At 61.0% G+C, this 11775-nt stretch overlaps 1 protein-coding gene across 1 annotated transcript in view; it reads left to right on the top strand.

Annotated features, from left to right (window-relative positions):
* SKI (SKI proto-oncogene) overlaps positions 1-11775 on the top strand; it is a 56438-nt gene that overhangs the window by 43040 nt on the left and 1623 nt on the right. The window contains 4 exon segments of the mRNA XM_010850215.1: positions 9881-10000; positions 10079-10194; positions 10607-10869; positions 10962-11263. Coding sequence (XP_010848517.1) covers positions 9881-10000; positions 10079-10194; positions 10607-10869; positions 10962-11263 — 801 coding nt within the window.

The following is an 11775-nucleotide window of genomic DNA, read 5'->3' as shown; positions in this document are numbered from 1 at the left end:
CCTGGGGTTTCTGCAGGCTTGAGCCGCCTCCACTGTGAATTTCCATCTCCTCACCGTCACCAGCCCTCTGCATGCACTTGGGGTACATTAACAGATGGGCTTTTAAAACTCTTCTTTTGGAGGATCTTTCTTCTTAACTGGTTAGAAAGCAGTTTCCAAGTTCCCTCGCAAGGCTGCGCTCCACAGCTGGGGGAGCCCTTGACCCCGGGTCCCTGAGGACCGTGAGCAGCCGTTGCTGAGCCTCTGCAGTCACGCACTTGGCAGGTCCAGGGGACCATGTGTCTTGCGGATTCTGGCCTGCTGTGTAACTCGGCTTTTGTCCGGGAAGCAGAAAAAAGGGCTAAAATCTCTGACAGACTTGTCTTGGGGGATTTTGTTGCTAATTAACACCATTTCAAATAAAGAAAAATAAGATGTTTTAAGTTCTACCGTTCTTAGAGCAGTAGAACGCTCTAAGTTCTACTGTTCCTCTTTGTTCTGTGCAGTGCAGATGGGTGCGTCTGAGGGATGTGTGGGGAGCTGCAGCGGGCTCTCGAGTTCTGTCCTTGCTTTGCGGGCGGGGGGCCTCCACAGCTCCTTCTGCCACCCTCTGAGGAGCGGAGGGCTGGACGATGAGAATCTGGGAGCCCGGCTTTCCTTCAGGCCGGTCTCCTTCCCCCCACGTGGTTGTGAGAGGCCAGGACGCCCTGCTCGGCCGGGGTAGGGGGCGAGTGGCCCCCTCTGTCTGAAGGAAAGCCCAGCCCCTTGGGATCTCATGCTGTCTCGCTCTTTGCCCGCACTGTCTTCCCGATGGACTTCATCTGCCGAGAATCTGTTAAGAGTTGACGCCAGCCGGGTGTCGGCCGTTGTGTGACCTGGGATCCAGCCCCAGTGTCTCGTCCTCAGGTTAGAAAGGCTCTTGGGAGGGCCTCCTGGGGCTTCCTTCTCCACCGGCCTCCTGCCCCGGGGCGCTATGGGAGTCTGGCGTCAGGCTCCAGAGAGCCAGGCAGAGCCCCGTTCTGTGTGGAGATGGGCCTCGTGCGGCCTTTGAGTGGACACCACATATGGGTGTTTTTGCTTAGACTCTGAAGACGGGGAGCGTGTTTCCTGGACAGGAGAAATCCTGATGTGGAGAGAAACAGGAATCTCCTGACATGGGCGGTTCGGACCCTGAGAACATTGTTAGTGGGCTGTCCGCCTGAGGGTGGCGCAGGCTCTGTGGTCCCTGTGAGGTAGGCAGGTCTGCCCCCATGGACTTCAGGTGCTGGAAAGTGGGGCCTGAGCAAGGGGCTCCCCTCAGTGGGTTGGGGTGTGGGGTGGTGGACCTCATCCACATGGGGCCTCCTGGGACACAGGGAGCCTGGCTAGCTGGAGTGAGGGGGTCGTTGGAGAGCAAGGCTCCCCCTCTCTCACTCCCACTGTGTCTTTGAGGCCCCTGCCAGCTCCTGCACGATCAGCAGGTCTGGTCAGCAGATCTGTTTCCCTCTGGCCTCTCAGGATGCACTGAGCTGGGGGCTCAGGGTCCATCGAGTGCCCTCTCCCAGCACCAGGTCTCCTTCTTGGAGTCGTGCTTGTGTGACAATAAACTGAACGTGGGAGTCACATCTGCCGGCTCAGAGGTCAGGGCGTGCTTGACCAGTGGAGGTCACGTCAGTGCCCCCAGGACACAGATGGTGGCCGGGATCCAGGCATGGAGCTCTTGCTACTCCAGCCTCCACCACAGAACCAGCCGGCCCCTGCACCATGTCACCTCCTCCCGACGCCAAGCTTCCCAATCCTCCTTCCATCGCACAGGGAGGGACTTGGTGCTGCCCACTCTGCCCATGCCGCCCTGGTGGCCCCTCCCGCAGGAATGGGTCATGGGTGAGATGGTGGAGGCGCCTCTGGGGACACAACCCTTGTTGCTTGCTCTGATCGTGTGTGCTCCCTGGCAGGATTCTGAGCAGTCCTCAGCCTCGTCCTCCCTGGGCCCCCAGGTGCTCGGCAGGCCCCCTCCTGCTCTGCTCTCATCCAAGGCTCAGGAGCCGGTCAAGTCCGAGGGCCTCAGTGGGCATGAGGCTGGCGTTTGGAGGAGCAGGAAGACCCCTTACTGGAAGGAGGCGGGCTGCTGGGTCCCAGTGGCCTCTCATCGCGTGTGGCTCCCATTTTCATTGACGCTGTGGCTTAGCGGTGCCCCCCTGCCCCCAGTCAGCATCTGGGTCAGTGTCTGACTGACAAGACCAGTTGCGGGGGGCTGTCTTCCACCCAGGCCCTGTCTCGGGGCCAGCCAGACACACCGGCCCCCAGCCTGCTGGGTTTAGGGCTCTGCTCTGGGAAAGGCCTGTTGAGCCTCGCCCGTCCCCCTCCTGACTCCATCCCCTCAGCTGACTCCCACCTGCCCCCTGCTTGGGGCTCTCTCTGAGGCTCTCACCTGGGGCAGCTGATGGATTACACATGAGAATGTGCAGGCTACGTGTATGCCCTAGGTGCCCACACACACGTATACACATGCTCCCCTACATGTGCCCTGACCTTGTCCTGACGGCCAGTGCCCCTGTGAGTCCAGGAGCATGTTGGGGTGCTCTGTAGGTGTAGGGAGCAGAGGGTGGCCCAGCGCCACCGCTGGGCAGAGCTTGCAGCTCTGAGGAGGAGGAGGCCAGCTAGTGGAAGCAGAGCGGGGCGGGGACCACACCCCCTCGAGCCTCAAGGGAGATGCCGTGGGTGCAGTGAGGCGCCATGGCACCCCTGGTGGCAGATGCTGGTGTGAGAGGAGCGGCTGGGGGGCGGGCCCAGGTCAGGAGGTGTCGGGGGAGTGACCCTGCAGAGCAGCCGCCTGGGCACCCACGCATCCGTCCTGGTTCCTGTGTCAGAGGCCTGTTGGGGGTCAAGAGAGTGGTTGAGCCTCCTGAGGGCCTGGTGGGGCCAGGGCTGCCCACGTGGACCACAGTGTGTCCAGCCCCCCTCCTGCCCTGTGAACTGTTCTCTTCTGGTGAGGCTGGGGCTCAGTCACCCTCCAGGAAGGGCGGTCGCTTTTCCTTTCTTGTTCTGGGTAGACAGGCTTGTTTGTCCCCCTCCCTCTCCCGGGGCCAGAGCCTGCATCCACTCCACACTGGCTAGTCAGGGCGCTCACCACCCTTTAAAACCAAGAACAGTGTTGTAGGAGTAAAATAAGCCCCAAAACAAGAACCGTGGATATTCAAAACAGCTTCATTGTTCTTGGGTTCTGGTTCTTTGGGGTTTTTTGAAAGTCTTTTTACGGTTACTTTCCAGTGACTGCGAAGGAAAAGAAAGGTTCCATTCCCCCTGCCCGGTCCGGCGGGACTTTCCCTGACTTTCTGATTCTCAGGGGCGGCGGGTGTGGGCGGCCGGGTACGGGGCTGGTGGCAGGGCTGTGGCGTGTGGAGACTAGGGCACCAGAGGCCTCTTGTGGTCAGGACAGACGTCCAGGGTGTTCAAGGACACATACCCCCGAGCCCTTCCCCCACCCCCCTACAGTCTCCATGGAGGGGCGCCACCCGCAGCTGGGTGGCCGTCTCGGGGGCTGCCAGACCGTGCACCTGCCCAGGGTTCCTTCTGAGTGGTGTCCAGGGCTCCTTGGGGAGGGAAGGCCCCACCCCTGCCCCCACCCTTGCCAGCCGAGAGCTGCTGAGGTTTGGTTCGTGGGGGAGGGGCAGTGACTTTGATTAGAAAAGTCTTAACTTATTCTCATCAACGATGTGGAAGTAACAGAAAAGATGACCTACTTAAATTTAAAAAAATCAAAGTGAATCTGTAAAATTGCTATTTTCACTTCATTTTGGGGTTTGGGGTTGTCTTGCAAATTTAATCTGCTTCCTCTGTACCACAATAATCAGAAAATAGGTTAATTTAAGCGTAATATGAAACATGAATGATCACGTGGAAAATATTAATGGTACTTACAAAAATAGCTTGGCAGTTTCTGGAACTGTAAAATCTCCTGGACTGTCCACGACGCAGCCCTGGGGTGGACTTAGAAATGGTGGTCCGGAGCGCCGGGCCGAGAGCTCCCCTCAGGAGACCTGGGTGCTGTTGGCAGGACTTAGTCTTGAAGCCTGGGTGGGACGTGGTAGCTCAGAGCCCCGTGTCCGCCCAGGGGCCACACTCTGTCCTCTGCAGCTGCCCTCCCTTGGGGTGGGCACCCCTGCAGGAAGGAGCCTGTGGTTCCCTGCTGTGCCCACCCCGGATGGGGGCATTCTGGGCACGGCAGGGCTGGCTGTGGTCTTGAGTGAGGGAGGTCGTCCACCTGCTGGAGCAGGGTTGACCTCCTGCCCCATTGGGCCCTTGGCCGCCCTGGGCGGGAGAGTCCAGCATAGTAGGCCCTCGTGCCTGCCCAGAGCTGGGGCCAGTTCACACGAGGTTTCCCTGTGTCCACTCCTCTCAGGCTGGGTTTATTTGGGTGTTTCTGCCGTTTTCTTGCAGAGTCTGGGCGTCTGTGTGGTGCTGCCTCTCACCCCGTTCCTCCCAGGGGTCTGTGTAGGCCTGAGGTTATGAGTTCTTGAGAGACTTTCCCCTGCATGGTGGGCATGGCTCCTGGGGTGCCCACTGCCCACCACAGGGTTTAGGAGGTGGGGATCTGGGGGTCCTCAGGAATTAGGGGCCACCCCTTGTGCCTGGCCTCTGCGTTTGTGTGCAGCCCACCACCCCCACCTCAGAACCCTGACCAGGTCCATGCTGTTGTCCTGGACATGCCCTGGCTGCCCAGCCAGGTGCCAAGTGGATGCCAGTCCCACCAAGACCTTCCCTGACCTCTGACGCCCTCTGGGCCCTGTGGGTCAGAGTGATCCTGTGGGCATGGGGCCATTACCTCTTCCAGGGCCAGCCACAAGTGGCTCCTCAGGCGTCCTGCTCCGTCCTGTGCTGGAAGGACGGTGAGTCAGGAACCGTTGATCCTCAGTGGTTTGGCTTTTCAACCAACAGTTCATTTCATTTTTCTCATAGGTAGTTTTAATAGCTTTATGGAGATGTAATTCACGTGCCATAAAGTCCACCCTTTCTGAGAGCACGATTCCATGCTCAGGCACCAGTGTCTAGTCTCAGCACATCTGCATCACCTGGAAGGAAACTGTGCCCCGTGGGCCCCCGGGCCCACTGGTGCACTTCCTGTCTGCAGATCTGCCTGTTCTGGACTGTCCACGAGAATGGGGCCGGAACAGTGTGGCCTCTTGGGTCTGCTCCTCTTGCTGGGCCACCTGGTGTCACATGTCAGAGCCTTGCACTTCACTGGGACCAAGGGGTGCTCTTTGGTGTAGATGGATGGACCACGTTTCATTTACTCCTTCGCCCACTGATGGACATGTGGGACTTTCCACTCCTTGGCTGTTAGGAACAATGCTGCTATGAATACATGTCCCATTTTTTGTGGATGTGTTTTCATTTATCTTGAGTGTGTCCATCCAGGAGTGGCATTGCTGGGTTGTGGGCTATTCTGTGCTTTTGAGGAATTGCTAGTCTGACTGTTCCCCTCCAGTAGCACGGGGTTCTGGTTTCTCCACGTCCTCCCCAGTGATGCCGCATATCATTCATCGTTGAAACAGCTCCAGCTGTCCTCGTGAGTGTGAGGGGCACTTGGCAGGTTACTTAAATTCTCCCTATTGAGATGATTGTGAATTCACATGTGGGTGTACTTTGTCTGGATTCCTGTAGGTTCTGGTCCCAGGCTGAGCCCCTCTTTCCAGTCCTCTGGGTGTTTACCGAGCTCACGGGGTGGTTCTACATTCAGCTGTGCCGCAGCTGCCTGGGTCACGTCCCCGCCAGCAACACACAAGTTCCCTGTTTCTCTCCTGCCTCCCAACACATGCTTTCTGGTTGTGATTGCAGTCATCCTGGTGGCTGTGAGGTGCATCGCCCTAGTGTGAGACACTGAGTGTCTTCACTTGCTTGATGGCTGTGTCCTCTGTGGAGACACGCCTGTTCGAGTCCTTCTCCCCGGACTTGGGTTGTTTTCAAAGTCTTTCTTCTGTTCTGTGGGCTGTCTTCACTTTCTTGCTGGTGTCCTTTCACAAACGTTCTGATTCTGCTGGATTCCCCCTTTGCTGTTTCACCTTTGCTTCCTTGTGCTTCAGCATCATTAGGGAGTTCGTGGGAGTGGGGCTCACCCCTTTAGAGCCTTGGTTTCTCCAGACGGTTCACCTTCAGGTTTTCTCTGAGCTGGTGTAAGGTTCTCCATGTTAGCTGCCGCCTGATGAAAGGGTGCAGAAGCAGATTGATGGACAGGGTGGTAGAGACGGTGCAGGCAGGTGTATTGTACAGCAGAGCTGGTGTGTCTGGAAGGCACGCCCAGCTTCATGTGAGCTTCACGTGGGGTTTCCTGCTCCCCTGGAGGCTGTGTACACACACCAGCCGTATTGGGACACGGCCCTCAGCTGAGCTGTGGCGCTTGCTCTGGGTGTCTGTCTAGAAGTGCAGCTGCCTTTGGGGAGAGGCTGACAGTCCTCCAGTGTCTGATGGTAGGAGACATCTGTGCCACTGGGGCTCGGCCAGGGCGGCTGCGCAGGCATTGAGTCTGGGGGGGTCAGGTGGTTGACAGCAAGGCTGATGTTGTCCTTCGAATCAGTTGATGACCAGGGTCTGGCGGCTGGACGGTGCGTTTCACTCCCTGATTGAGTGCAGCGCCTAGCTAGACCCTCACCTGGGCCTGGTCCCCAAATGGCAGAACTCTGCCCCTAGCAAGGAGTCCAGGGAGCCGAGTGTCATTTTCTCTGTGGGGCGGGTCTTCCGTCCAGGTTGTGCTCCTCATCCCTAGTGGAGGTCTCGTCGGAGACTCTCCTGCCGGGTTCCCCAGCCACATCGCCTGGTGCCGCTGGACCAGAGGGTGTGTGGGTGCTGGCTGCCCTCAGCCCTGCAGAGCACCCAGGGCAGCGTGCATCCTGGCCTTAGGCCCTGAGGCCAGAGGGGACACCTTTGTGCTGAAGAGAGCAGGCCCACCCAGCTCGGGGGTGGGGATGGGGGGCACTGCTCTTTTCTGGGTGTCTGTGCATGCGGCCTCCCCGCCAAGCTCTGCGTGTGCACGACTGTGACCAGGGGCATGTGCCCCCGTAGGGAGGGTGCAAGGAGTCTCTACATCCTGACCACCCAGGGTGTCCTGGGCAGGCACCCTGGACAGATGCCCAGCTGTACTCGGGTGGCATTTCTCAGGGCAGTATAGTGCCTGCCTGGGTAGGTGGAGCCCAGTCACCTCATGTTCCGGGGCCTCAGCCCAAAGCCCGCACATCCCACAAGGGCTCGGGGATGAAATTGTGGACCTGGGCGGGGACATGACCCCAAGTGGCCACCCTCCCGCCAGGCAGCCACCTGGGTGGTCTCTGGATGCTGCACGCGGCCCTGTGCCGCCCCACTGTGCCATACTCCGGCAGCATCTCCCTCCACCCTGCCTCGTGTGCATGTGCGGGCTGAGAGTCTGATCTTCCTCCCAGAGCCTGGGGCCGTTCGGGCTTGGTCCTGCCTTGTGCTGGGCTTCTCTCACTCCGGCCTGTCCAGGTTGGTGCCCTGGCTCTGCCTTTTGGTCAGAGAGCCTCTCCTCTGCACTGCCCGGTCACCCCAGAGCCAGGGGCCTGGGCGATGGGCCAGTCAGCGCCACTGTGTGCAGAGCTCGCACTGGGTGCTCTGGCCTTAGTCCGGTGCTGCCGGCCGGTGTCGGGAATGTTCTCTTCCTTCCTCCCCCATGTACGCTTTCTCTTTCTGTTTAAGGTGGACAGGGTGGGGCCTAGGAAATGGAGTGTGGAGCCGGTGTTCACAGTGCAGAACCCAGGGAGGAAAACCCGAGACAGCTTCGTCCTCGGTAGTCCGAAGCCCTCCTTTCCCCCAGGAGCCCCCTGCCTGCAGAGAGGACCCCAGGTTTGCCTGGCTGAGCTGGCCTGCAGGACCTCTGGGGCTCAGACACTGAGTACAGCCCTTGTGAGCACGAGGGGTGTTGCCGGGAGCCACCCCTGCTCTGCCTGTTGCCCCCTGTGCTGCCCTCCGGGGTGGCCACGGCCTCAGCAGCCGTGCACACCCTGCTCCACCCATATGCGGCGGCTGCACGGTTTGGGGCCTCTGACCTGGGAGGACAGGAAGGTCATGGGGGTGACGTCACCTCCCGTTTTACCCCAGATCATGCACACGTATGCAGGTCCCTGGGTGATGCACAGGCTCCACAGTGACAGACAGGCGTGGCCGCTGAGCAGTCCTGGGTGGCGGCTCCCTGTGGCACCAGGGGGGTTCTCCTGGAACCCATGTTTCTGCACTGTCCCCACAGGCTTCTCTGTCAGGCAGGACGTGTATCTTGGAGTGTGGAGAGGCTGCTTGAGTGCGTCCTGGATTCCAGGGCCCAGCAGGGTCAGGAGCCAGAGGCCACAGGCTCTGCCCCTCACAGAGATGGCCACACAGCTATCACTGCACACATGGCTGTGTCTCCGATCTTATGCCATCTCCACGACCCATCCTTCCTGGGCTTTGAAGAGGGGTCACTCCCTCGGGCCCTGGTGGCCATGCCTCCTCCTCTGGTGCTTCCTCATTCCCATAACCAGCCAGCTGGACTTTGTGGAGAGCACACTGGGCTTCGTTGGACAGAGTCCCCAAGGTTGCTCAGCTCCTGCATCCCGGGTGGACCAGGGCTCAGGCAGGTTGCGGGGGGCAGGAGGCTCCAGCCTTTCTCCCTAGCAGGAAGCTGCCCCCGCTGTGTGGTGGGGCTTGCTGGCCACATGGGGGTGGCCTGCGGCCCGGGTCGTCTGACACCTCCCACAAGGGCTCCCTGAGGTTTCTCGGAATTGGAGGAGCCGGCAGGGCACTGTGGCTTCTCTCCCGTGAGAACTCGGCTCAGACAGGAAGCCCCACCCTTGCGGGCGGCGCCCAGTCCAGCACTATGCACCAAGCTCGGGAGGCCCCCAGGCATTGCCCAGCTCCTTTCCCCTTCACCACCCCCAGCAAGAGCACCAGGTGTGTTCAGATCTGAGTTGTCTGTCCACGCTGTCTGAAGGACCCTCAACCAGTCTCCCAGGGACTGGGTGGGCAGGCTGAGGGGGCAGCCACCCTGTGCTGGGACCAAGGCCAGAGCATGCCATCCAGCCCCACGGGTCTGGGCCTGAGGGTTCCGCGTTTCCTGGAGTGGAGTTAGGGAGCCTTGGCTGTGGGGTTGGGAGTGGCCCGTGCATTCACCCAGAAGTGTGGGCTCTGTTGCCCTGGCGGCCTTGCACCCAGTTGGTTCCGTCCCTTGAGTTTTGTTGTGATGACCCTGCTGACCCGGCAGCTGACTGACCACTTCCTCCCCCACAACCCTGGAAGCGCAGGCCCCTCAGGGCCAGTTCTGGGGTTCGGTATTCTCTCCAGGTGCTCCCTGGGGCCAGCAGGCAGGGGGCAGTTGGACACCAGCCCTGGAGGCCACTCCAGCTACAGTATCCAGCAGACACAAGGCTCGTATGTCCTGAGCTTCCTTCCCCTACACGAGACTTGGGGACGTCCAGGGGCTTTCTCAGCGGGCTGAGTGCACTCAGTTCATGTTGGGACTGTTTCCTTCCAGCAGGGACGGGGCATGGCCCAAGCTTTCTGCTCACCCGTCATGCAGCTGGCCCAGCCCCACAAGAAGTTTCTAAAATTAGTACCATGTGGTAAAACCCAGGGCTCTGGGGGCACTACGTGTGACGGCCTTGGAAAGCTCTGGGCGACCCCAACAGGGCCCTGTGCTCAGCCTGCGAGCCTGCCTGCCTGCCGCTGCCCCTTCCAGACCTGTCAGCCCGAGTTGGGGTGGGCAGGCGTCCCTTCTGAGCCAACGTGCTGTGGGTCCTTGGCCTCTGCCAGCTATCAGGCCCGTGTGGGACCAGGCGCACCATGCAATGTGTGCCTGAGGGGTTTGCGTGTCCCTGGACATGCCTCATGTGTGGCTGCGTCCTACCCAGCGTGTCAGCGGGAACTTCTGTGTCGCTCACAGGTCTCTGATCCACCAGCCTCCGTAAGAAAAGCAGATGATGCCCCCTCCCAGCACCCCACGTCCTCCGAGAAGGACAAGCAGCCAGGCTGGCTGCGGACCCTGGCCAGCTCCTCCAGCAAGGTGTGGCGCGTGGCACTGGCAGGCGGGGCGGGGGCGGGGTGGCCTGGGGCACCCCTCTGACAGCCCCTCTTCCCACAGAGCCTGGGCTGCGTCCACCCTCGCCAGCGCCTCTCCGCCTTCCGACCCTGGTCCCCTGCGGTTTCCGCGAGTGACAAAGAGCTCTCCCCACATCTCCCAGCCCTGATTCGAGACAGGTGAGTGACCCTCCCACCGTGACCACCAGCCGTGACCCACGGGGCTTGCAGACCAGCCAGAGAAGCAGGTTCCCGCTTTAATCAGGTTCCCACTTTAATCATCCCTGAGCTTGGCGGGCAGGTGGTCTGGAGGCCTTGTGTCAGGCCCCAGCTCTCCGGGTAAGGCAGTCGCAGAAGTGCTGGTCCTTTGGTGGTATGGGGGAGGGTGTCTAGATTTTCTGTGCTCTAAAGTTGGTGGCACACAATGCTGGTGTGGCTTGTCCAACGCACGGTGGCTGGGGGCCGTGTTCCAGCTGCCCCAGGCTGAAGTGTCCACTCCCTCACACTCTCTGTGGGAGCAGGCCCTGCTGTGGGGGGCGTGCAGGGGCCGGGGAAGCTGTCAAGGACCCAGCACCTGCTGTGTCCCCCACAGCTTCTACTCCTACAAGAGCTTTGAGACGGGCGTGGCCCCCAACGTGGCCCTGGCCCCGCCAGCCCAGCACAAGGCAGTGAGCAGCCCGCCCTGTGCCACGGTCGTCTCCCGGGCCCCTGAGCCCCTGCCCGCCTGCATCCAGCCCCGGAAGCGGAAGCTGCCTGCGGACACCCCTGGAGCCCCGGAGACACCAGCACCCGGGCCTGCCCCCGAGGAGGACAAGGACTCGGAGGCCGAGGTGGAAGTGGAGAGCCGAGAGGAGTGTGAGTGCCCACGCCCCTCTGCTCTGGGGCAGTTGGTCCTCCCGGGAGAGGACGCTCTGCTAACTTGTGTCTCCGTCTGTCTGTCTCTGCAGTCACCTCCTCCCTGTCCTCGCTGTCCTCTCCATCCTTTACCTCATCCAGCTCCGCCAAGGACCTGAGCTCCCCAGGCCTGCTTGCCCCGCCCGCGGCCCCTGCCGCCCCCGATGCCACGGCCCCCACCGACACCCCGAGCAGCGGGCTGGAGGCAGAGCTGGAGCACTTGCGGCAGGCCCTGGAGGGTGGCCTGGACACCAAGGAAGCCAAAGAGAAGTTCCTGCATGAGGTGGTGAAGATGCGTGTGAAGCAGGAGGAGAAGCTGAGTGCCGCCCTGCAGGCCAAGCGTAGTCTGCACCAGGTGAGCCGCTGCACACCCGTCCCCACACTGGGCCCCAGGCCACTCCCCCGGGCCACTTACTTCCTTTCCAAGAGGCTCCTCCTGGCCTCCCCTGCCCACCTGACTTGATTAACGAGTCCTTAGCACCGGGAGGGCGGGGCTGTCACCCAGGGCTCTGTGGCCTGGGCCCCCTGGTCTCTCTGCTCTCACACCTCAGCCAGTGTCTGGCACGTGGGCTTGCTCAGCACAGCCCTGCCAGCCCCAGAGCCAGCTTGCAACCACTTGCTCACTCAGCACCCTTCCGTCTCCCTGGTTCTGGTTGGAGGTGTGATTTCCCACATGCATATTCATGAGAATGTTTGCAGGGGTGGGGCTGAGTCCCCAGAAGGGCCACCTCCTCTCCATCTGGCCGTGGGGCCTCTGGGGCCCTCAGATGGTGCGGTACCTGTGTGAGCCCCTCCCTGGCTCAGGATACCTCCGGGGGCTGTGGGCAGTGCTCGGAGGGGACAGGGACCCATGGGGCGGGCGGGTGC

The sequence above is a fragment of the Bison bison genome, unplaced genomic scaffold (assembly GCF_000754665.1).
Source record: "Bison bison bison isolate TAMUID 2011002044 unplaced genomic scaffold, Bison_UMD1.0 scf7180017864289, whole genome shotgun sequence".
In the NCBI taxonomy this organism is placed as follows: domain Eukaryota; kingdom Metazoa; phylum Chordata; class Mammalia; order Artiodactyla; family Bovidae; genus Bison; species Bison bison.
The sequence above is the reverse complement of the archived record's forward strand: the minus strand, read 5'-3'. Positions and strand labels throughout refer to the sequence as shown.